Raw genomic sequence first — 26,674 nt, 5'->3', positions numbered from 1 at the left:
AAAAGAGTGAGTGAGTAGACCACAAGTGCTCTTCAGCCTGGGGTGAGAGTTATGATAATGTTCTAAAATTGACTGTGGTGATGTTGCACCACCCTGTGAACACAAACTCTAAATGCATGAATTTTATGTATGTGAATTCTATCTCAATAGGTGGTTAAAAAGAAAACATCAGAGCTTTAAGAGGTCTTCAGCATCAACCCAGGGGGAAACCCTTCTTACTGCTCTCTGTAGAGATATTTGGCCATAGTGTAGTAGTTAATACAGTAAATCACACGAATTACGTTCCGGTCAGACCCAGATACTATGGGAAGCACAATAATCATTATGAATGTTAGTAAATTCATTTCAGAGTATTTTGGCTGTAAGTTTAAAAAAAATTCCAGCACTAAAATCTGGTCATGTATATGCACTCTTATGGTCTGCTGCTAGTTGATTTTTATCTGTTTATAACTCGGGGGGAAAGGTAATGTTGGCTTCATGCTCAGTAATGACTGATTTGGGATGGAGATTGACTTTGCAAGGCAGTTGCCTGAGAGCTCTGCCTTTAAAAGCATGCCTGCTTTCTGTTTGCTTTTGATGGTTTATATTCAGAATAGCCTGACTATATAGTAGGCTATCTCCCTGGGTCTTGCTTTTTCAGATCCTGGCTCTTAGTACTGTCTTTCATTTGTTTTCCTCTGGAAATAATTTTTAGCATATTGTATCCTTTGTATCATAGGTTCACCCAGATCCCACCTACCTAGGCATGGACTTAGATCCTTCCTCCTGACACTTAGGATCTTAGAGCTAGAAAATTCAGAGTTATAGACTTACAGTCAGTGCAAAGTCAGTGCAAAGCTTAAGTCTGTCCTCTATGTCTTTTTCCAATACCGTGACTGTATTTCCATGAGAAATTCACAAACAATGCTCATAAAACAGCTTCCTGTTGACCCTGAGGAGATTCTTTGGAGTCTATTATAGTGTTTAAAATTATTGGCTCAAAATTTCTATTTTTTAAGAATTTATTTTTAACACTTTATTTTTTTTAAAAGATTTTATTCATTTATTTTAGAAAGAGAGTGCATAGGTGGGGAGGAGCAGATGGAGAGGGGGAGTGCAAATCTCAAGCAGACTCCCTGCTGAGCAAGGAGCCCCATATGGAGCTTGATCTCACAACCCTGGCATCATGACCTGAGCTGAAATCAAAAGTGGGACACTTAACTGAGCCACAAAGGCGCCCCTCAAAATTTGTATTTTATTAGATAAATCATCAAATCATTTTTCTTGGTCTATAATTCCTCTTTGCCGGAGGACCAGTTTTCCCTTGTGCTGATGACATTCCCGCTAACACTCTGTGACCTTGGCAAGTAGCTTCATCTTATGGAGACATTCTGTATTTCAGGGGTAGATTTGGTAAATGGTAGATTTGAGAAGCAGGACTTGCCCTGCTCCAAGTGAAGGGATTTTATGCAGAGAATACAACTTGCAAAGTATGTGTAAAATGAAAGAAAACAAATGAAATGTTACATGTTTCATCTCCCTGGACCCAGTGTGGAGGAAGGAGGAACTGAGGAACTGGAGGGATTCCCACTGTGAGAAGGAGCTAGCTTCACAGCTTCTTACCACACAGCCAGCTGCAGTGGGGAAAGAGCTAGCTCTGTGTCATCTGGTTCTAGAAAGAAAGGGCAATTCTGTCCCGCAGGTCTTTGTAGGACAGGTCAGGGAGTGCTCTGTAATGTCAGCCTGGGTCTGAAGGGAGCCATTCAAGGCTCTGGCTGCTTATTATGTACAGGAAACTCACTGTTGCTCTTAAAACATTGCAAAAAGCTGGTCACACTCTTACCTTTCAGATGAAGCATTTGTATCTAAATTCATACAGGTACATCTTAATCTGGCCACCATGGGTTGGCTTTTAATAACAGCAGGAACAACCAGTATTTGCTAAGTATGTGCTATGCACCAGTTGCTGCTGCAAGCACTTTACATGTGGTAACTCACCTGATTTTAAACAACATCCCTTTGACCTGTGGCTACTGCTATTACCCCTATTTTTGCAATTGCGGAAGTAACAGGTTGGAAGTTTCACAATTATTAAGTGGCAGAGCCGGGATTCAAACCCACAGCCTGTCTGACCATAGGCTTCAGTTAATTTAGTGGCAAGCCTGTTGCAGGAGAGGAGTAAAGTTCGTTGTAGGTGGCCTAGTACTCAAAAAAGAGATTTTCCAGGGAGCCCTGCGGATAACACCAAGTTACTTCACTTCTCTGGGTTTCTTCATCTGTGAAATAAAGTTTCAAGAAGCGAGGTCTTTTAAGTGCTTCCTGTTGGACAAGTTTTAAGATTTTGAAGTCTCTCTAGCTCTCTCTGTCTGTCTGTCTCTCTCTCTCACACACACACACACACACAAAGATTTTGAACTCACAAATTATAATACCTAAATATTTCTTTTCAACAGATTTACTTTAATACAGATTGAATGAAAGTTTCATTATAGATTGAATCTTACCTTTTCGTCATTAGTTTGCCATACACATTTCTGTGTGTAGAAGTATATACCAAGCTGCACTGTGCACTCAACACCTATGGCATTGAACACTTGTAATGTGTCAAAGTGTGTCTTGAGATATGCTGTAGGGTTTAAGATACACAGCAGATTTCAAAACTTAGTATGCAAAAATGAATGTAAAGTATCTTAATTATTTAAGATTGATCACATTGAAATGATAATTTTTATATATATTGCATTAAATCTATTAAAATTAATTTTGTCTTTTTTACTTTCTAAGTGTGGCTACGAGAAGATTTCAAATTACATATGTGGCTCACATTACTTTTCTATCAGGCAGTACTATTGTAGAGAATCCTAAATGAGAGAAAAAAGGTATGGTTACTATAGGTCGGAAACTAATTTAGTGATAGACAGGAATGGTAGTAAATATCTGGTAAACCTAAGTGTATTGGTAAGTATATTGTCTCCCACTTAGCCGTGGATGATGAATATGTTTGTTATAATAACTTGAGCATATTTGATAAAGTGAATTAACAGAAAGAACAGATGTGTTTGTACCATGTATAATACAGTAGCATATCCATTGAGCATTTAAGTATACCAGACACTCTTCTAAGCACTTTACGTATGTTAATACACTTACTAACACCGCCATGTAGGTACTGTTGTTACTGATCCCAGACACAGTGAGGTTAAGCTACTGCTTAGGAATAGTGAATAAGGAGTTAGTGCTAGTCTTTACAGTTTGACTTCAGAGACTGTGCTCTTAACCATTGTGCAGTGGTGTCCCCTGCTTTTTGAAAATTCATGTTATATCACCTTACTTTTGCCAAAGACCTACATTAGTACGTGTTTTTGCTAATTGAAAGAAATCAAAGGAAGGAGAAAATGAAATAAGTAGGTCAGCATTTGTTCGGCAATATGCACCCCCAAGCAGTGAGTGTGGCACCGTCCAGTTCCTTCCTCAGGAACTACACTAAGCATTTCCCTATCGAGGCACCATGGCTTTGAAATGTGTCTGTGTGCATCATTGTTTTTTCTCAGTTTACTTGTACATCTGTTAGCAAGATGTGTCTTGAGGTATCAGAAAATCCTAAGAGAGGTTATTTTATGGCCCTGGGAATGCTCAAAAATTTTTTCATAATGAAGTAATGGTAATTCTTCACTTTATGCTTATGAAAGGATTCATAGGAAAGTTCTACTTTGAGGTACAGGAGGGAAACCTGTATTGCCTTGTAAGCTATAATGATCTTATGATTTGCTATAGTTTTGAATCTTACGATTTAGTGTGGTAGTGTGTCCATGGATAACCCACTGGAATTTTTTTCCAGCTTAGCAGGTGGCCTTAGTGTCAGCTTGTATTTATATTTTGTAGCCTTACTATTAATTTTCTAAGAGTGAATAATTTTTGTTTACATTTTCTACTTGCAAGGTTGGTTGTTTATGCCTTAATTTTAGCCTGTTAATTGCATTTGTGGTAGTGCTTTGTAAATTGTGTGTATTATAAAAGATCTGCCTGGACTTTCAGGGGAGAAATGTATATGGCCAAATGAAAAAATAAGCTTTCAATAATTTAAATGTGTGGTATCAAAAGGAAATACAGGAATTTGAGTTTTCTTTACTTAGAAGCTATCATTTAGATGTTAGCTTTAGGAAAGATAACATGTTTTAAAAGTTTTTGTTCCTCAGGGAAAAGTATAATTTTGTTTCTAGGTTAAAACCTACACTAGATATTTATATCACATATGTCACGTAAATATATTTAAGTTAGCTTTTTTTTTTTTAATAAAGACTTTATTAATTCATTAGAGACAGAGACAGAGACATAGGCAGAGGGAGAAGCAGGTGCCCTGGGGGAGCCTGATGCGGGACTCGATCCCAGGGCTCTGGGATCACAACTTGAGTCAAAGGCAGACACACAACCACTGAGCCACCCAGGTGGCTCATATTTATATTAAAATATATTTCTTCTGGTTATTAACTAGGTATGAGATGCTGTGGATGATGTAAGCATAGGTGTCACAAGTGTGTCCTGTGGTAATATGACACATATGCAAAAAAGAAGTAAATCCAGTTCAAAAAAATAACACTATATATCATGAATAAAGTTTTTTTTTTTTTTTAATATTTATTTATCCATGAGAGAGGCAGAGACGTAGGCAGAGAGAGAAGCAGGCTCCCTGCCGGGAGCCCGATGTGGGACTCAATCCTGGGACTCCAGGATCATGACCTGAGCTGAAGGCAGATGCTCAACCTCTGAGCCACCCAGCCGTCCCTGGACAAAGATATTTTATAGGAGTTGTAAGGAAAGGTGGCAACTGTTTTCAACTAGTAGTTTGGGAAGGGTTGCTGGAGGAGAGATATGAGCTGATCTTGTAGAGTGAGTCGAATTTCCTTACATGGAGCGAAGAGGGTGTAATTTAGACATGAGGAGGTACATGTTGGGCACAGGAGTACAGGGAGAACTCAGTTGTGGATAAAGTGAAGAAGTGTTTAGGAAGCTAGAATACTCAGGGAAATTTTGAAAAATTAATTTGGGCCAGATTGGAAAAGATCTTGAATTCTAGGTGGAAGAATTTGGATTTCTTTAGTTCAGACTTGAGCGGGGAGAGACACCAAAAGCTTTGGCTGTGTGATCATTTATCCTTGAGTTACTGCTTATATGATAGACATCCCTAATAATTTATATTCTTCACTTAACATACTAGCTGTTTTTAGTTGTTGGTACCAAAAAATAATGAATAACTTGCTTTCTTGGTTACTAGTCAGATCCAGTGTATGAAATTGGCTTGTTAGCATCATCTCAGACTTCCAGGTTGGAAGAATTTTGTATCACATAGTAAATACTTGACAGTTGTCTGTTTTTAGAGATGACAAATCAGTATTTGCACTGATTGTTAATTTCATTTATAAATTTTCACATGCTATGAATTTATACCCTTATTTACAGGCACACTGAAGCATGCTCTTACTTTAAAGCTCTGGCTTATCTTGGCTCCATTATCTTGTTAGCCCAGCAGTTGCTCGCTGCTTTGCTTAACCTGCTGACTCCATGTTCTTTTTCATAAAATTGGGAAGATCTCTGTCTCCCAGGGATGGGGGGGGGTTGTTCAGTGAGATAAAACACTCTAAAGAGAATGCAGTAGGAGTATCAAGGTGGCTCAATTAGTTACACATTTGCTTTAGGCTCAGGTCATGATCCCAGGTCGAGCTTCTCCCTCACCCTCTACTGCTCCTTTTCCTTGTGCTCTCTCAAATAAAATCTTAAAAAAAAAAAAAAAAAAAAAAAAAGAAAAGAAAAAGAAAAAGAATGCAGTAATGTTTGGACATATTAGAGACATATATACTTAGTAAATTCTCTCTCCCCCCTTCCTAGTTTTGAGATGGCTGTGACTGTAGAGACTGCTTTGTGTGCTTTAAATATAGACTTGTGTAGTAAGACTCAAAAGAAATTTGGAAGGCATTTACTTTGGTAAAATCTGACTTTATTTGTTATAATAACTTGAATTTTTAAAGTGGTGATTTACCAAGAGAACTTACTGTTGTTTTAGAAAAGATAAATTTGTAGTTGTTTAATTAGAATCTCTGTAAGAAACTTGAACTATCAAAGGACTAAGGTGTTTCTACAAAGTTATTTTGTGAACTAAAAGCATACTCTGTGGCATTGAAAAGAAATGCATCTTAAATTCCACACATGAGTGAATTATATGGCAATTTAAGAAACATAACAAATGAGTAAAGGTAAAAAGATAAAGAGAGAGAGAGAAACCAAGAAACAGACTCTTAACTATGGAGAACAAACTGATGGTCACCAGAGGGGAGGTGGGTGGGGACTGGGTGAAATAGGTGATGGGGATTCAGGAGTGTACTTGTGTGATGAGTACCAGCTGTTCTCTGTAAGTGTTGAATCACTATTTTGTACACCTGAAACTAATATACACTGTATGTTAAGTAACTGAAATTTGAATTAAAAACAAAGACCCCTAAAGACAAGAAAAAGGAGTGCCTGGCACCTGAGTGGCTCAGTCAGTTAAGTGTCTGACTTGATCTCAGCTCAGGTTTGATCTCTGGGTCATGAGTTCAAGCCCCATGTTGAGCTCCACACTGGGCATGTAACCTACTTAAAAAAAATTTTTTTTTTAAATGGAAATGCAGTTCAGGAGAAATATTCTTTATCAGCCATTTTCTACATCATGCTGTTAAGGAAATGCAATTAAACTTTTTTAAGTTGACTTTTTTCTGTTGGTGTACATATATATGTTAATGTAATCACATGATAAAAATCTTAACAAATGTGATATCAACTAAGATAAAATATAAGAAACATTAAGTAAGATAACATATGTGAAAGTGCTTGGCAGAGGCTTCAGATACTTGATAAAAAATAGCCTCATACATAATATTAGGTCAATAGGTGAGGCTTAACTGGGGTCTTCTCTAGAGTCAACTTTTTGTACCTTTTTTTTTTTTTTTTTTTTAAGATTTTATTTATTTATGAGACACACACACAGATAGATAGAAAGCCAGACTCATAGGCAGAGGGAGAAGCAGACTCCATGCAGGGAGCCCGATGTGAGACTCGATCCCAGGACTCTGGGATCATGCCCTAAGCTTAAGGCAAAAACGCTCAACCGCTGAGCCACCCAGCCATCCCAACTTTGTGCAATCTTTAGCTTTTTTCCTCCTTGCTTAGAGGATTTTAGGCTTATTTTTGAAAGGCTTTGTTTCATAGCATCCCGATTGCTGGAAATCTCTGTTATTTAGTCTTTTAGGCTTTTCTTCCTCAGAGAAAAAAATGAATAATAATATCTACCTTGAAGAGTTGTTACAATAATCAAATGTGATGATATATATGAATATATAAATACATATGCACGTGTGTGTGTGTGTGTGTGTGTGTATGTGGCTTGGCCCGTAGTAGGTTTCCCTATCAATTTTTTAAGATTATATTTTATAAATAATATAGTTCAGTGACTTTAGAATAGTTTGATAATGAGATATCATGTCATCTTGATATCTAGATGTTCCCCCCCACCCCCTCAACCAAAGCTTTCGGAACGGGAAGGTTGATTCTCAAAGCATGATCTTTATGTTTTAATAATTTCTGGTAAGTTTTTTGGAAATGTGTCAGAAATTTCTGTTTTTTTTTTTTTTTTTTTAAGATTTCATTTACTCATTTATGAGAGACCCAGAGAGAGAGAGAGAGAGAGAGGCAGAGACACAGGCAGAGGGAGAAGCAGGCTCCATGCAGGGAGCCTGACATGGGACTCGATTCTGGGTCTCCAGGATCACGGCCTGAGCCAAAGGCAGATGCTTAACCGCTCAGCCACCCAGGCGTCCCAGAAATTTCTCTGTTTTGGTTTGGAAGGAGGAGTACCCCGATCTATTTAACTTTATTGTAATATTTCAAGGTTCATTTCACATTATGCTCATTTCACAAAATGTAATTTTTGAAATTGATGATTGGGACATATGGGCTGAATCTTTGCTAACCCTAGGGCTTTCTTTTGAACTTGTTTTTCTAAGCCTTCTAACATAATAGTGATTCTTGGGATGTTTTAATCTTTTTCTTAAAAGTGAAGTACACAGGGACGCCTGGGTGGCTCAGTGGTTGAGTGTCTGCCTTCAGCTCAGAGAATGATCGCAGGATCCAGGATCGAGTCCCATATTAGGCTCCTTGCGGGAAGCCTGCTTATCCCTCTGCCTGTGTCTCTGCCTCTCTCTCTCTCAATCTCTCTCCCTCTCTGTGTCTCTCATGAATAAATAAATAGAATCTTAAAAAAAAAAAGTGAAGTACACAGTATTCTGATATATAACATCCTAGACAATAGTATATAATTGTTTTCCTACAAATTTAATTATTTAATCAAGGGCAGAAGCAGATTTAGAAGTTTCTGTTCTTGCTCAGAAATCCTCATATATGGTATCTTTATCACTATTTTTTGTCTTATTATTAGTGTTCAAAATATTAATAGAATCAGTAAATTACAGAACCAAGAGAACCTTTGAGATGTTGTAGTCAATTTTTTTTAAAAAAAAGATTTTATTTATTTATTCATGAGAGACACAGAGACATAGGCAGAGGGAGAAGCAGGTTCCCCACAGAGAGCCCGATGTGGGACGATCCCAAGACCCTGGAACCACAACCTGAGCCAAAGGCCAATACTCAACCACCGAGCCACCCAGCGCCCTCTTCTAGTCAATTAAGTCCTAATTCTATCTAACCCTAAACCCCCTTTTCATAATAAATATTTTGTAATACTGTCTTTAGTGTCCTGAAATAAAATTAATAGTTAATGAAAGTTTTTTTAACTCACATAATCATAATTAAATCAACATAATTCCCTAACTGTAATATAAAGGAAAATAATTTAAAATATAATATGAGCTATGATTATGCAACAAAACAAAACCAAAAAAAACCCCACAGAAAACAGCTCAATAGATTTCTTAAATGCCCTTAAGGCCATGTACTGCCCCAGGCAGAACCATGATCCAGACTCAGTATTCAAATATAGGCAAAGAAAATGAGGGGTGGGGTGAAAGGGCAGAGGGCAGTGTTGGACAGAACTTTTGCAGAATGACACAAGTGCGGTTACTAATAGAGCTTGAACAGGAGTCCCAGGTTTTGTGAGTTGCTCTGCTGTGCTTGTTACTCATTACTTCTAAGAGGAGAATGAGCCCAGTGGTATAGTTAGGTAAAAGTTCTGCTTTGTGATTTTTCTAAAAATTTGTATGAAAACATTTTTCATTTTTAAATGAGGTAGTTAACTGCATATTATTCTTGACTTGTTGCTTGCTGTAGAGGTACCCAGATATATTGGGGTTACTCATTCTGAGTTAATTGGTTGGCTAAGGGACGCTCTGTGGTGGAATGACAGTACAGTGTACCTTTAACCTCTGGCCCTGTCTCTGACATAGAGCAGCCTCTCATTAATGAAGCTTCTCAGAGACTTTTTTCTGAATAGCATGGAAGGTAGTAGACATGTGGACTTGTGTGTAATAATCAGAGGAGGTTAGGTTCAGAGATACTGCCAGAGCTCTCATTTTCTGGCTTTGAGCCTTGGGCACAAACCCATTTTTTTCATCTGTAAAATCCCTATCTTTCTCACAGGTTGTCACAAGGGTCAAATGAAAGGGCATCAAGGAAAGTAAACTATATAGCAGGTGCAGTGGATCCAGGTTAACTAAAAGCCCAGCATCCTCCTCCTCCAAGATTATAAAGAGAATATAGTCCTTTTTTTAATACTCTGCATTTGGTATATTATCATAATAAATACTCTGATCTGGATCTTATTTCAGTTCTTGAACCCAGCAAACACCTAGCTGCCTGTGAGACCTAGGATGCCACACATGTGCCTGCCCCAGCTCCTGTCCCTACCTGCTTATCCTTTAGCGTGTGTGCGCGCGCGCGCACACACACACACACACACACACACACACAACCAAAACCAAAGGCTTTGGCTTTATTCATAACCTTATTACAATATCACTGTTTACTTTTTTGAGTATTGATTCCCCTGCTGGATTGTAGGTTCCATGAGAATTTTGTATTCTACCCTGTGTGCTTGTGTTGTGTGCAAAAGTGATTATTTCCAAAATATAGTCAAATTTGACACTCAGTTTATCCTTCAGTTTCAACTGCCTCTAAAACAATCTGATGTTTCCAGAGGTGCTTGCAGTAGAACACAATAGGAAGTAGTCCCAGCACCAGCCAGCCAGTTTAAATTCCTTTGTACTATGTCATTTAGTTTCTTTCCTTCTTTCTTTCTTAGATCTTATTTATTTATTTTAGAGAGAGAGCATGAGTAGGGGGAAGGAGAGAGAATCTCAAGCAGACTCTCTGCTGAACACACCCCTCCTTTCCCCCCTACGGGGGCGGGGGGAGGTGTGGGCGGGGGGGGGGGTGCAGAGGGCACATCTATCCCATGACCCTGAGATCATGACCTTAGCAGAAATCAATAGTTGGATGCTTAACCAACTGAACCACCCAGCCGCTGCTGTGTTATTTAATTTCTTGAGGGAGCAGTGTCCCCTGTAGCTTCTAGTGTCCCCTGTTGTTTCTGAAGTTTTATATGGAATTCTGAGATAACTAAACTTTGAGACTTTTGACTTTAGCCTATACACTGAGTTCTTTTTTCATTAAGATTCCAGGTAATCAAGGTTAATTATGTTACAGAGGAAGGACCTAGATTTTGTTTGTTTCAGTGGTAGGCTTTGCATGAAGAACTGATACTCTAGTAGAGTTGTGTTAAGCATCTGAAAGGCATATTTCTCGTGCATATTTTTGTTTTAAGTAGAGTGTAACTTTCTTCTGGCAGCCTTCTAATTTTTTTCCTTTTCTTTTTTGGACTCCATTCTTGTGCTTAAATGCATTGATTCCATTTCTTGCTGTTGATTTCCTGAATATGTGTTTGTGAATCTTTCCCTACACTCAGCAGCTATGCCTCATTAATTTAAATCTGGCTTTGTTTTGTTGTTCTTATGCTTATTTTGTTTCTCTTTTTTCTTAAAGCCTTGTCAACTTTATTCTTCACAACCCCATTTTGGTGCTCCTATCTTAGGATGCTCATGTTAGTGGACGCCTGTTACCTTAATACTATTTTGGAGACCATATGTGTGTTTTTCTCTGCCTGGACCATAGATTTACTCTTTCTTTTACAGTCTGGCATTTGTCTTATGCAAATGTAAAGTGGTTAATTGGAAAGAGCACATGCTTTAGGGTTAAATGGATGCAGGTTTAAATTCTAGCTCTGCTACTTAACAGTTAAATTTGGGCATATTTGAGTGTTTCTGAGCTCACTTTGTTCAGCTATAAAAGGGGGATACTTTTACCTACTTTTCAGAATGGTGAGAATAGGAATATTGTATGTAAACCATTTGATAGAGTATTTCTCTTTCTCCTGTGTCTTTTAATAATCTCTGAAAAAAAGAGGCAGAGCGAAATAGAGGAGAGCCCCAAATGAGAGTGAGAATTTCTGGCCTGCCTTAAGGCCCCTTCTGTCTCAAGGATTATGTGAGTTTGTGACTGACTTAATATGAACATCATCTGAAGAGAAAACAAACCAGTAGGCAGTGTAGATGGGGAGTTCTCTTAACACTAAGAAAAAGTGAATCTGAGTCTCTGTTGCCTCATCAGAGATAAGAAGGGTTTACTTGGACCACTGGTTCCAAAAGATGTTCTTTAACATCCTTTAGATGTTGGAGGCCGAGGTGAAGGTGATGGGTCGGGTCTGGGGGTGGGGACAGTCCTGAACCACAGCTGTTCTGTTGTGTTTTACTTATGAGATTTTTGAATGAAAGTTCCTATTGCCAAAGTGTTTCTAAACCAGTGTACTAAAGTGATCTCTAAAGCATCTCACAACTCTGACTTTTCATGATAGGTGATTTTATAGGCAGTGTTTTTTTTTTTTTTTTTTTGTTTTTTTCAGTGTGGTTTTTAAATTGAATTTTCAGAGATGTCTTTCAGTATTATGCATTATACTGTTCTGAAAACTACCTCCTTGCTCATCAAATAGAGTAGTTACCTCTGTAAGTTCTATAAATAATTTTTAAAATCCCATAAATATTAATTGCTGTTAAGTCTTCATGAGCTTCTGTTATCAAATATTTTTATTGGCATTCATATTCATTTCTCCACCTGTGTTTTTATTAATGGCAAGAACATGTTACATGAAACACTTTAAAATGCATGGAGAGAGTTCCAGGGTCATTCTCCATCTGTTACTGATTTTGATTTTTGCAAGTCTAGGGGAAAAAAGGTCATAGAAGTAATGTTTTAATAGCAAAACAGATGTTCCAGATATTAACCCTGTTGTTATTTGTACAAAATAGACTTTTACACATGAACCAAATCTCAGTCATTGTTTTTCAGGAGAAGCTAGAAAAAAATGTTTTATACATTTGTAGCATTCACTCAGAATTCCACACTGTATGAATAACAGCAGTGTTTATGAAATTCAGTCTGAAATACCTTGACTCAAGATTATTTGATTCTATTCATATTGTAGGGTATTAAATAATAAAGATATCGTAAATATTTTTAAAACAAACCCTGGTATGAATACAAATTAAATAGTATCATATATAATATTTCTGCCTTTGCTTACAATATTGTGGCTTTTTTGACTTCACAACTTAAAGTTTTTTTGTAGAGTAGTGTTGTTATATGATTTATCCTTGGTTCAGCCTCATTGCCCAGATACCTGATAAATGTGTTTCATGAATGAAAATTACACAGCATAGTTTCTTGGGAGTTAAGAATGTCTCCAGAATTCCTTTACAACAGAAGACCATTTTAGGCTGCTGTTAAATTATTTCTCTAAACCAGTAGTGTCTTAACTTTGTTTGAATTACAGACCCCTCTAATATAGGTTAGGGATCCTCTCTGAAAAAAAAAATAACAATTTTAGGCTTTTTGAACCTTTGAATATATTTCATGAACCATATGTGGGTAAACTACCCTTTGTTGTGTGAAGAATAAATTGTAGAAAGGAAGTGTTCAAATATTTTTTCATTTTGCTTGTATCTCTTAAAAAAAAAATTACTGTGAATGATAGTTGACTTTGACAAGATGATAGTGTTTTTGTTCAGTTTATATGAATTTGTAAAATACCTTTTATTAAAGATGATGATACATTTTAGAAATGTGATGAGTTTCTGTTGTTTTGAAGAACTGTAATGGAAAACAGGAAGAAAAACATCTTACTCTTGTCCAGTCAAAACATTTGTTAGATGCCACCCTAAAACAGTGGTATTTTTATACCTTCCACTGAATACCAGTTACTGATGTCAGAATATCAGCATACTTTACATATGAAAAGCACCGGGCCAGTGTTTCAATATTATGAAATCCCCATTTGATGCTTCTCATCAGTGGCTGACTCTGTCTTCAGTAGTGTATTATTAATGGGACCTCTCCAGTCCCTTAGTATAAGAAATCCTGGCTCCTTATTTTTCCTTTTGAAATAAATGTTGCTGGGATTTTTTCATAATGTGAGAATAAGACTTCTTGTGCACAATTTGGAAGAAAAATCATAGTCTCACGACACAAAGATAGTCATTGGTAACATTTTGATGTGTGTCTGTGAAGGCTTTTTTCTGTTCAGCAAAGACATGCTCCTTGTCTAGATTTTTGGCCCCCTTTTTGTATGCCCAGCTTTGCTTGGATATGCTCTTTTCTTTAATTTCGGAGGTGGTAGTTATTCTTATAATTTCTCTTTTCCTTCAACATTCATGGCCTCTGGTGTAAAGTGGTTTGTGTCTTGGTATTCTCCCAACCAATAAACTTTTTAAAAAAATTTTGAGATATAATCCACACACCCATACAATTCACCCATTTAAAGACTAGTGTACAAAGCAGTGGTTTTAGATTGTTCACTTGTGCAGTCATCACCGCTGTCTATTTTCAGAACATTCTTTTACCCCTCAAACTTCTACTTATTAGCAGTCACTCCCATTCCACCTGCATGCAGCCCTAGGGAACCACTAATCTCGAGATTTGCCTCTTCTGGACATTTCATATAAATGAAATTCTCCAATATGTGGACTTTTGTGACTGGCTTCTTTCACTGAGCATTAATATTTTCTTTTTTTTTTAATTTTTATTTATTTATGATAGCCACAGAGAGAGAGAGAGAGAGAGAGGCAGAGACATAGGCAGAGGGAGAAGCAGGCTCCATGCACCAGGAGCCCGACGTGGGATTCGATCCCGGGTCTCCAGGATCGCGCCCTGGGCCAAAGGCAGGCGCTAAACCGCTGCGCCACCCAGGGTTCCCAATATTTTCTTTTTTTTAAAAAATATTTTATTTATTTATTCATGAGAGAGGCAGAGAGAGAGAGGCAGAGACACAGGCAGAGGGAGAAGCAGGCTCCATGCAGGGAGCCCGATGTGGGACTCGATCCCGGGTCTCCAGGATCACACCCTGGGCCGAAAGCAGGAGCTCAACTGCTGAGCCACCCAGGGATCCCCTGAGTATTAATATTTTCAAAGTTGCCTGTGTTGTAGCATGTATCAAGTACTTTTTCTTCCTTTATTTTGTTGAAGGATAGCCACTGATGGCTAAACTCCTTTTGTTTATCCTATCAAATGAAGGACACATTTGGGTTGTTTCCAATGCACTTAAATGTATATATCTAGGAGTGGAGTTGCTGGGTTATATGGTACTCTAACATTCTGAGTACTCTAGTAATTTGAATAAGGAAGGTAGTTTCTTGAATAACAGGTAAGAGATACAAGAGAGTTGTACTAACCAGTCTTTCTGAAATGGTTTCATATAATAGTGTTCCACTTAGTGTGGGTGTCTGTGGTTTTAACTTCTACATCTTATAAGGAAACCTTTTATAACAACAGGAAATTGTTGAAATATGGTGAGTGTGCTTGCCACTTACACAAAAAAGAATTAATGGCATTTTCATTTTTTAAAAATGCTTGCTGCTAATAATTCATTTTGTTTGAGACAATTTGGAAGAAACAAAACCCAACAGAAATCCTGAGACTTTGGAAAAACTTTCTCTTGACTAACCCAGTCACTGCACAGTGTGCGCCATGAAGAATAATGTTCAGCGGTGGCCTCTTTGCCTTTCTCTTTGTTCTTGCTTGACTGATTGCTATCCTTCCTCTAAGCCCAGACCTTGTTTGCATCTTAATTCCTTCTTCACGTTTTAGTTGGTGGCCTTCAACATCTGTGATTCTCTTCTAATGTAGAGAATACTGAGCTGTTAACTGGAGATGGCAGGTCTTAGCTTAGCCCCATCGCCATTGGCTGTGCCACCAGAAGTGCAAGTCAGGTCCCTTGACCTTCCTGCTCCCTACTTTCTTCATCAGTATACTGAGAGAATCATCTGTGAAATGGAAAGATGTTTAAAGCTCAGTGATCTAAAGTATAGTTCTAGACTAAGATTTTTACAAACTGGTCGTCAGACTTACTGAATTTTCATGAATTTGGCATTTAATACATACTTCCTTGTATTGTTCCTCTCCCTCCTTTTCCCATGTGTTCTTGCTCTGCCTAGAAGATATGGCCAAGGACGGCAAAGACTCTATGCTACTATTCTTTGTAGTACCTTGCCTGAAGATGGTTTGTGTTTAATAGTGCAGATATTGGTATATGGGTTTTTAATGACCGTGAAATGACTCTAATGGTACTTTTCTCTGTTTAAATGATCAGAATTAAATGATCAAAATAACTTGGTAAATTTAGACAGCTATTTTAACTTTTCCCTTTTTCTGTCTTTTTAAGAGTATGCTTTTGATTAAAGTAGCCATGGGGAGAGTCAGAAATGAACATTCTGTTTTTAGAAACTTTTGAAATAGCTGCTTTCTGCTTCTACTTTATCCTTATGAGACTTTTATATACATAAATTCATGGGCTCTTATTTTGTGTATATGAAGAATTTTAGGAAACTTCTTGCTTGCTTTCTGATAGTCTGTATACCTCCATCACTTAGTCCTTTGCACGTTTTAGTGGTTACCTCTGTGTCTCATGAAGAGAAAAACAAAATGGAGCTTAAACTTATTTTATAGGTAAATGCTATAAAATAAATTGAATGGAGGTTTTGAGTGACCTTTGTTAGACCACAGATCTTGGGGGTTCCAGTGTAGTTTTTAGGTTACCCTGGGGTACTTTGTATCATTTCTATCTCAATGTATGTTTCTAATTAGTGAAAATTTGAGTTTGAAGTATGACAAACAGTAATTTGGCTAAGAGGTATTACTACCTCAACATTTAATCATTTTTACTTTGATTATGGGATCATGGAGCACCAGGCATTACTGGCATTACTGACAAGCTGACTTACTTTGACTACCTTGACATTGCTTCTTTTTTCCTTCTTCCATCTCCCTTTTCCCTTCTTCCCTTTTTACTTTGTAAGTATCAAATGGAAATTTCTCTTTTTAAAACATTACAGAAAGGTCTCTTTCTCTTTGACAATCATCCTCCATCACAGCCTCTTCCATCTTTATAGAGGGGTCATGGAAATGTTGTGTGTCCTTATAGACAGACTTAGGTGTATTTACATTTATTTATATATACCATATAGCCCCCTGCCCCTCACTCTGTCTGTGTCTGTCATGAGTAAATAAATAAAATCTTAAAAAAAAAAAAAAAAAAAAAAAACCGGTGGCCCAGCGGTTTAGCACTGCCTTCAGCCCAGGGTTGTGATCCTGGGGATCTGGGATTGAGTCCCACGTCGGGCTCCCTGCATGGGGCCTGCTTCTCCCTCTGCCTGTGTCTCTGCCTCTCACTCCGTGTCTGTCATGAATAAATAAATAAAATCTTAAAAAACAAAACAAAACATATAGCCTAGGTGTTTTTTTTTTTCCCCCTAGGGATGTGGTTCCCCCCTTTCAAAAATGGTATCACACTCTTTTCCACTCAACAATACCTCTTGGAGAACTGTTCATTTTAGAAAATAAAGCTTGACCACATTCTTTCTACCAGCTGCATAGTGTTTCATAAGATTGACTGCACCTCAGTTTAGCCCTTTCCGCCATCAGTGGACATTTATGTTTCTGATTTTTTTGGTTATAGACAGTGCTGCAGTGAAGCATCTTTGTATATGTAGTTGATTATTTCTCTGGGGTAAATACTGAGAAGGAATTCATGATGATAAATGTATTCAGAATTATGGCTTATATGTGTTATTATAAGTTACTTACCAGTTTGTGTTCTAAAATTTATCTTTCTTCCAGCTGTGAAAGCAGAGACACCAACAAATAATTTTTAGACTATCAAAGGGAAAACTTAGACATTTTTGACAATCTGGTGAGAAAAAAAAAAGGTCTTTTGTTTGTTTTAATTTGCATTTTCCTGAGAATAGGTTGAACATTTAATTAATTAAAGAGAGAGAGAGAGAGAGAGAGAGAAAGAGTGAATGCATGCTGCGAATTGGGGGAGAGGCACGGGCATGAGGAGGGAGAGAGAATCTCAAGCAGACTCCCTGCTGAGCATGGAGCCCCACATGGGTGGGGTTACATCCTACCACCCCGAGATCAATCCCAGCTGAAACGGTAAGAGTTGGATGCTCAACTGACTGAACCACTCAGGGGACCTGAACATTTCTTTATGTGTATTGACCATTTGTATTCTCTTCCTGAGGACTGCATACATGTAAATGATTAATTACCAGGTATCTAGTTTAAATTATTACATATATAACATTTTTGGGTAAATATTATTGAAATATACATATAGAAAAGTACATAAATCACAAATGTGTAACTCACTGAATTTTTGTAAAGTGAATACACCACATGGTACCCAGTGGTACCCAGTACCCAAATTAAGAAACACAGTACTACTAAAATTGTTAAAGGCCCCTGGTGCCCCTTCCTCCCAGGATAACCATTAATGTAACTTTTAATCTTATAAGTTATTTTTTTCTGTTTTTGACCTTAAGACAAATAGAATCATACAATATATTCTTTTTAGGTATTTTTAAAGTACATTTAAGTAAAAGAATTGCATCAGGATTTAGAGAACTATGTTTGAACATTTACACAGAAAATTTCTTCTCTCACTAAACTTTAATAAGAGAAAATTGTACCATTTTGACATAACTCTGAATGTCCTTGTACAGTGCTAAGAACTCTCAGTGGACCCTCTCCCCACCAAAGGGAGTTAGCAGACTTATTTACTGAAATCTAGTTGTTTTGTTGATTGTTGAAAGTTCTTCTAGCTTCATTTTGGGTAGATCTGGGGTTTGACCCCATTCTTCTCTTTAACTCTCTGTTGTGTTTATCAGAATTGTTAAACTGTGGTTTTATTTCATCTAAGTAAATGATCTTAACTAGAATGCCTGCTTACCTTGTACCTTCTTCTAGTATCTGGGAGAGTATTAACTGTCTTGAGCTGCTTTAGGAAGAATGAAACTATAGTTGCTTTCCCTGTTACTCTCTTTTTCCCAAACAGGTAAAGGTGCCAGAGCAAACTTTATATGTTATCCTTTCAGCTTTCTCTGCCTGCCTCATGAATGCTTAGGTGATATGGAAAGGTGTTTTATGTTCTTGTTGGCTTATTTTTGTTAATTTGTGTCTTCTGATAATTTGCTTATTAAGGGAGAATACTGTTTTGTCCTCAGAATATCTTGTGAACATAAATTCTTAAATTTTCTAGTGATTTCTTGACACTATAGTAGAGACTTTAAAAAAAATATATATTTTATTTATTTATTTATGAGAGACAGAGGGAGAGGCAGAGACATAGGCAGAGAGAGAAGCAGGCTCCATACAGGGAGCCCATGTGGGACTTGATCCCGGAACTCCAGGACCACACCCTGGGCCAAAGGTAGGTGCTCAATTGCTGAGCCACCCAGGCGACCTGAGGCTTTTTTTTTTTTTTTTTAAGTAAAATAAGTAAAGGTAAATAAGGTCACCAATGGTGACAGTCTTAAAAATTTTTTGTTTTGTTTTGTTTTAAGAGTTTATTTATTTGAGAGAGTGCCAGAACACCAGCAGAGGGAGAAGCCGACCCCTTGCCAAGCAGGGAGCTTAAAGCAGAGCTCGATTCCAGGACTCTGGGAAAATGACCTGAGCTGAAGGCAGAAGCTTAACTGAGCTACCCAGCCACCCTCTTTTAGATTTATTTTTAATTAGTAATCTGCTTTCTAAAAGACTTTAAAGTGATTTACAATAAAAGACATACATGATAATACCAGTAAGAATAAAGATTATAGGATGAGAAAGAGATGATAATAACCCAAATCTTTGCTTCTAGAATTGAATGTTAAATTTAGCTATGAGCCTCTGTCTTTTGAGACTCAAAGGAGAACAAATACAGTTCTCTGTGGGGAATAAGGGAGCAAACCATTTCATCAGGCAAGACAGATGTGTGTATGTAACTAAATTCTGAAAAATGCAGAAATGTTCATCAGAATCAGGTCATGCAAATTAACACACATCCAGGGACTTAAAATTTTTGTTGGATTTAAATGAAATTAATCAGCTCATACATATTTCACTATGTTTATGAAAGAACTAAATCAGTGTGATTGTGTCTGAGTGTGAAATATTTATTCATCTAGCTTGCAAGAGTACTGCATAAAGAACATTATTCTAAATGTCATTGTTGGTGAACATGTAAGTAGCCATCATCCTTAAGAAATAGAATATCGCCAGTGTTAGAAGTCTCCTGTGCTTCCGTCTATGACAATTATTATCCTTTTATGGTAGTCATTATTTTTCTTTAAAATTTTATCACCAGAGAGGGGAAGAAAACCATGAGAGACTTCTTAGCTATAGGAAACAAACTGAGGGTTGCTGGAGGGGAAGTGGTTGGGGAGATAGAGTAATTGGGCGATGGGCATGAAGGAGGGCATGTGATGTGATGTGATGAGCAGTGGGTGTTATATGCAACTGATGAATTACTGAACTCTACATCTGAAACTAATGATGTACTATATGTTGGCTAATTGAATTTAAATAAAATATAATAAAAATGTTTACCATATGTGTGTGTATATATATATCTTCAATATATGTATGTACATATATATCTAAAAACTTGAAGTAAGCATAATCTATCATTAGGTGAAGATGTGGAAAATCTGGGTTATAGTCTGACTTGAGCACTCCAGAACATAGACTAGATTCACATCTGGGAAGGTTGTGGGCAAATTCATGCATAAATGAGTCCTGAAAAACCAGTCCAGAGCACACCACAGTCATGGCATCTCACTGGACCTTGCAGGGTCCAGCTGTCTGGTAGGAATATATTTGCTGCTCCTAAATTCTCTGTGCCTTCCTCCATCTCTCAGGAGTAGTTCAAAGCAGAGTATTTACAATAGATAAAAAGAGTATCATCAGCTAGATAAAAAGAGTATCATCAGCTGGCTGCAGGAATAATACCAGAATGCGTTAAAGAAGCCAAGTGCAGATTAGAATCTATGCCAAAATTCACATGGGCATTCTGTCCTTGGCTCAAAAAGATAGTTTGTTTAGGAGCAAGGAATTTGGTGATACAGCTTTCAAAGGGTCTTTCTTCTGAGTCACCCATCCCCAATTTGGACTGGACGCCTTCTCTGTCTTGTACAGGACTGTCATCTGAGGATCTTTCTTCATGATCATCTTGGAGAGTCTCTTGATCTCTCATGTATATGGAATCTCTCATTTCCCACGTTTCATCTCCATTAGTCTTTATTTATTCCTTTGTTTTAGGGAAGCCCATTTTCAAATTGTTTCTTGAAAAAAGATTCCATGGGAGGTAGCTTTGAGATCTTGCATGTATGATGATGATGTTGTACTATCCATATATTTGACTTATAGATAACTGGATAGAATAATATTCTTGAGGATTTTGTAGACATTGTTCTGTTTTCATCCTGCTTCTGGTACTGCTGTTAAGATCTATTTCTAGTGAGAAGTCCAAAGCCAATCTAAGTTTTCATCCTTTGTGATCTGTTTATATCCTCTCTAGAAGTTTTGTAAAATGTCCTTTTGTCTTCCCTTCCTGAAACGGACAGTGCTGTGCCTTAGTGAGCATCTGTTTTCACCTATTATTTCAGCAGGCCCTGTTATTGTGGGATGTCATGTTTACCAGTTTTGGGGAAAATTTTTTGAATTATTTTGTTTCCGATTTCTTCAATTCCTCATTCCTCCCTTTTTAGCTTTTGTATGATTTGCATATGGGACCTCTTGTCTTGGTCCTCCAATACTCTTTCTACTTTCCAGCTCTTTATCTTTCTGACTTTTAAGGGAGATTTCCTCAGCTTTATTTTCGAACTCTTGAGTTTTTAATATCTGCTAAACATTACTGTGTTGTCACCTTCCAATAGCTCATTTATTCTCTGAATGTTTCCTTTCTTGTTTTTTTTTAAAAATTATTTTATTATTTATTAGAGAGAGAGAGAGCAAGAGAGACCGTGATTAGCTAGGGGAGAGGGGAAAGGAGGCTTCCCGCTGAGCAGGGAGCCTGACATGAGGCTTGATTTCAGGACCCTGGGATCATGACCGGAGCCACAGGCAGATGCTTAACCAACTGAGCCACCCAGCCCCTGCCTTTCTTTGTTTTATTTAACAAAGGACATGTTTTTGTTTACTAGGTGCAATATTTCTTACCTTTCTGAAATGTTAAGATAGTTTTTTTCTTCCTGAATAGTTTGTTTCCCTCAGGTATACTTTTCTCTTGTCTTGGTCTTTAATGTCATGTTAAAGGCTTTTCTCAGATGGCTTACAATAAAAAATAGGGGACTTAAAAAGCCTTTAGGAGCGTAGCTCAGCAGTTGAGCATCTGCCTTCGGCTCAGGACGTGATCCCAGGTCTGGGGATCGAATTCCGCATCAGGCTCCCTATTAGGAGCCTGCTTTTCTCCCTCTGCCTATGTCTCTGCCCCCCTCTCTCTCTGTGTCTCTCATGAATAAATAAAATCTTAAAAAAAAAAAAAGCCATTAGGAGCTTGTATGTAGGTGACGCTTCCATGAACTCTGGGCCTTACTGTAGGGTGATTCAGGTGGAGCCCCCTGTGCTTCTATATTTCGTCTTTCCTCACAGTCTGGTCAGATCCCCAGAGAAGTGGGCTCCAGAAGTCTGTCTAGAGCCGTGCTATTCAGTCCAGTAGCCACTCCCCACACGGAATGAACAGTTCCTCTGAATTAGCCACATTTCAAGTGCACAATAGCCACATAGAGCATGGCTGTCATTTTGGACAGCACGACTACTGGACATTTCCATCACTGCAGGAAGTTGTATTGCAGGGCACTGGACTAGGATGATAATCTTGTTCCCAGCCACCTGAAAGCCCAATGAGAGAAGATTGGGTCTCAGGTTCAGAATTCTCTGAATGTACAGTTACTGAATCCCACTATGTGTCCCCCAGTCCAGAAGCCTGGTTTTACTTTCTTCAGAGAAGACAAGGCTTACTAAACAATATGCCTGACTCTTTGCTACTTCTATTACTTATTCTTTGCTTTTTCCTTTAAATCTTTCTGGTACCAGTTCCAAACTCTCCACTGAGTTTTCTGGGAGTGCCCCTGGTTACAGGTTCTTTATCTCACCTCTGTCAGTAAACAGCATTGGGGAACCAAGTCCCTTATTTCTTTACCTGGCAATACCACTGATATTACTGATACCTTAATTTTGAGGCTCTTGTTTGGATTAGATGAAAATGTTTGTAAAGTGCCTATTTTAAGACACATCTGACATTATCAAAGTAGAGTGTAAAGGTCGTTTTAAAACCTCAAATTTACATATCCACTATACATCTGACTTACCTCACCAAGTGCTTATGAGGTAAGTAAAAACAGAATAGAAGACCATTGAGATTAGGGACCTGGACAGTTGACTAGATATTACTACTACCTAACTGATTTGTTTTTTAACACCCAACCTTGGAGTAGTGAAATTTTGAGTTTCAGCAAAATTTTGCATTAGTTACATGTTAAAGATATTTTTAGCTGCTGATTCATACTTGAATCTGTAGATGTTGAACATGTAACTAAGAGCCTTCTGTAAAGTGCCTGACAAATATTAGGTGCTCAAAAAGTAGGCATTGGAGAGTTTTCCCCAGCCTCCTCATATGTAAGCATCCAGGTTAAGTGATGTGGTTATGATCATCAGGTTTTTGGCTTATGGAACTAGATCAGATGCTCTTGGCTCAAAGACCGCTCTGATACCAGCATCTGTCAGTGCTAGGATTTTTGCCAACAAGTTCTGTGTACTGTCAGTTTTAAAGGGAAGAGGAGCTCTTTGCTCTTAAGGTTTCTTTCTTTCTTTCTTTTTTTTTTTTTTCAAAACCAATCTATTTACTCATTGCATTGATGCTTATATGCACCATTATAATTTATCCCCAAATATGAGAATAGGCATTAGGTTTTTTTCTTGGTGACCTGCCAAAGGTGATATTCTTGGCTGTCCTGGCCTGGGTGTGTGCACTTTGTCCCTAGGACCTGTGCTCTTGTGATTTCTTATAGCTCCCCAGTGTGTTCATTATACCTCATTAATGTCTAATGAGTTATGATTTCCTGCTTATTAAGCAGCCCTGTTTCAGATTTCTGTGACTCTGTATGTTTTGTTTCACTACCTGGAATAATCTGTCCCTCCCCCAACCTCACATTCTCTAAGAGTCTAATGCCTTCTTTAATCCCTTTTCACAGAGTTCATCCTGCCTTACTTTGTTTATTATTATTATTATAATTTGTTTATTATTATTATTTTAAATTTATTTATCCACGAGAGAGAGGGAGAGAGAGAGAGAGAGAGAGAGAGAGGCAGAAACACAGGCAGAGGGAGAAGCAGGCTCCATACAGGGAGCCTGATGTGGGACTCGATTCAGAGTCTCCAGGATCACACCCTGGGGTGAAGATGGCGCTAAACCGCTTAGCCACCCAGGCTGCCCTGCCTTACTTTGATCTATCCTTAACACACACTGCATGCTCTATTATACCTTCTATTGTAGCATGCATCACTTTGAATTGCAATTATTTCTTCATATACCTATTTGACTATGAGATCAATGGTAGTTAATGGTTCAATTATTAGGTGATTAAGTAAGGACATTTTATGAAGGAAAAGAGGTGTCCTTCCTGAGCAAGAAACTGGAGGTATCTGATCTATGGATTTGTTTACCCATTTCCCCTTTACCGCCCCCCCCCCCCCATTTGCATTGCCTCCAGTTTTTGGCAGTTATGAATAATGCTGCTGTAAACGATTGTGTACAGGTTTTTTGTGTTGTCATAAGTTTTCATTTGTCCTGGATATTCAGTTGTAGGATTGCTGGGTTCTATGGTGAGCATACAAAGTACTTTGCATTGCCACCAGCAGGATGTGTGAGTTCTTACTGTTCTGCTTCCTCATCAGGTTTTTTGTCTTTTTTCAATTTTAGCTATTCTAAAGAAGTATATGTAGCTATCATAATTGTTAACCAGGTTTGTCTGTGAAACCCATGAGACAGAATGGAAGTTAGATTAAATACAGGGAGGAGTTCCTGAGGGGGTGATAGAGAGGCCATGAGATTTGGTATGTCTGTCGTACTTACCGTGATGTCCCCAAATGACTAGCATAGGGCCCTGCACATAGTAGGAATCTTTTTGTGTGTTTATTAAATCACTGGACAAAGGTTGAAAGGTTAGAAAAAAGGCAGGGGCTGGGTATAAAAATAATTTTAGATTGGACCTGGCCTGAGTAGCCCCAGTGTTGTCATGGAACACATCCTTTTATATGTGAGTCTATGTTTACAAACATGTTTAGAAGCTGACTCAGGTCTCTGATTTCCAGCCTCTCAGTGGGTGGGAGGTGGCATAATATTGTGGAAGAATAGGAGGGCAGAAAATACTTGGTGCTACCAACTGGTTATGGGGACTTAGGAAAGTAAGCCATGATAACTCTTCTGGTTCTCAGCTTCACCACTGTAAAATGAAAAGATTTTATTAGATGAAATCAATATTTGAAAGAAAAAATATACATAGTTAAAGAAGCTTAAACACATGAAATGAGAAATAGTTTAATAAGTGAAGAAAAAGTGTGTCTGAGGATGGATTTGGACAGATATAGTATGAAGCCCAGCTCTTCGGGGAGGTTAGGGGTAAGTGTCTAAGTGGAGCTAGCTAACGGCTAATTGGCAGAAACAAACAGAGCAAAAGAGGTCCTTATGGGGTTTTAGGTAGAGGAGGAGCGTTGCTGAGTGTCTTTTTCCTGTTTAAAAAAAGCTTTCATGTAAAGACTGGAGAGAAGATGCCTTTCATGTCTTCTTTCAGTGCAGAGGAGAGCCGAGCCTGGGCCTCAGAAAGCAAGGCTGAAGGTATGGAGCACCAACCAGCTTTCTGGGCAATGGGTGAACCCCACATTCAGCCATTGCTCTTCAGTGGTTTTTCTCTCCACCCTCACTTAGAAGTTCAGATCTAGAGTTTAGCAAAAAAACCAATTCTCAGGTATTCGTTTTTTTTTTTTTTTGTGCTTGGAAGGATTTTGTACATACAGTCAAGTGTTGTTAGAGAATTAAAAACATACTCCGTACCCAGATAAATTTGAGTCTGTGTTAAAGGATTTGACCTGTTTTATTGTTTGACTGACATTTATTAAAGCACTTTGACATTTGAAATTTTATTTCTGTTTCCTGTTCTGAATATTTAAGAAGAATCACAGGTCTGGATCCCTGGAATACCTTTTGTAATATAAGAATTTTAAATCCATTATTTTCATAGTTTTAATGATTCTCACAGTTTTATTCTGAGGCAAACTGTATTTTTGCTCTAATGTAGTTTAGGTTATAAAATCAAATGTTTGATTATTCATTTTAAACCATGTTTCCAACAGTTTATTTTAAAATGTCAGTGTTAAGTGATTCTGGTTATGAGGACCCTGAAAGTAATCTTTAGGCAAATAGTTCAGAAAAGTGAGGAGTCTGACTTCTATTTACTCTTACAGCTCGTAAAGAAGAAGCCAGTTTAAGACCAGTTGCTCAATGATATTACTTTCAGGTTCTAATGTGAAGAATTAACATTTCTAGGTTTTTATAAAAATTTAGTGCAATCTATAAAATTGCCCACACTTGTAGGCATAGTTACCCTTAGTAAGCTGTTCTATAATTTTTGGTCCATTAAATCTACTTTTTATAGTAGAATATAAAAAAACTCTAGAATATTTTAAGGTTTTGTATTGGGTAACTTCTACAGGTTTATGTTAATACTAATAACCAGATAAAAAAATCAAAGACTTCTTAAACAAGACAGCTTTTTTTGTTCAAACTTTGAGAGTATCAATTTCTAATGTACTGGAAGTTTGTTAGACCTGTAGGACATGTAAGAGGGTCACCTTTATGGTATTCAAGCTCTTATGTTCTTTATCAGAGCCTTTTCTGCAGCCCTGTAATGGAAAATTTTTTATGCATTCTCAATTTGGACAGTTAGATGTATAGTAACAAAATATATTCTTCTTTTTTATCTTTCAGAATCATGGTGTCATGGAAGGGGATTTATTTTATACTTACTCTGTTTTGGGGAAGCTTTTTTGGAAGCATTTTCATGTTGGGTCCCTTTTTACCTTTGATGTTTGTAAGCCCATCTTGGTATCGCTGGATCAACAACCGCCTTGTGGCAACCTGGCTCACACTACCTGCGGTAAGTCACACACCAGATAGGGAGACTGGACCAAAGTGGCCCAGCTCACCAATTTTTACTTTGTTAGAGTCAGATTCAGTCAAATGTTAGAAGAAACATATAAATACTTTCTGGATCCTTTCTAGAGGAAATACAGG

General features: G+C 37.7%; 1 protein-coding gene across 5 annotated transcripts in view; it reads left to right on the top strand.

Annotated features, from left to right (window-relative positions):
- Positions 1-26,674, top strand: part of LCLAT1 (lysocardiolipin acyltransferase 1) — a 194,340-nt gene that overhangs the window by 45,445 nt on the left and 122,221 nt on the right. For 4 of the 5 annotated variants that reach the window (XM_077843706.1, XM_077843707.1, XM_077843704.1 and 1 more), the window contains exon 2: positions 26,369-26,537. The exons of the other annotated variant lie outside the window; for it this stretch is intronic. In XM_077843706.1, coding sequence (XP_077699832.1) covers positions 26,373-26,537 — 165 coding nt within the window. In that variant the 5' untranslated portion in view covers positions 26,369-26,372. The remainder of the gene's footprint in view (positions 1-26,368; positions 26,538-26,674) is intronic. 5 annotated transcript variants of the gene reach the window in all.

Source organism: Canis aureus, chromosome 12 (genome assembly GCF_053574225.1).
Source record: "Canis aureus isolate CA01 chromosome 12, VMU_Caureus_v.1.0, whole genome shotgun sequence".
NCBI classification, from domain to species: domain Eukaryota; kingdom Metazoa; phylum Chordata; class Mammalia; order Carnivora; family Canidae; genus Canis; species Canis aureus.
Note: the sequence above shows the minus strand (reverse complement) of the source record. Positions and strands in the feature narration are given on the sequence as shown.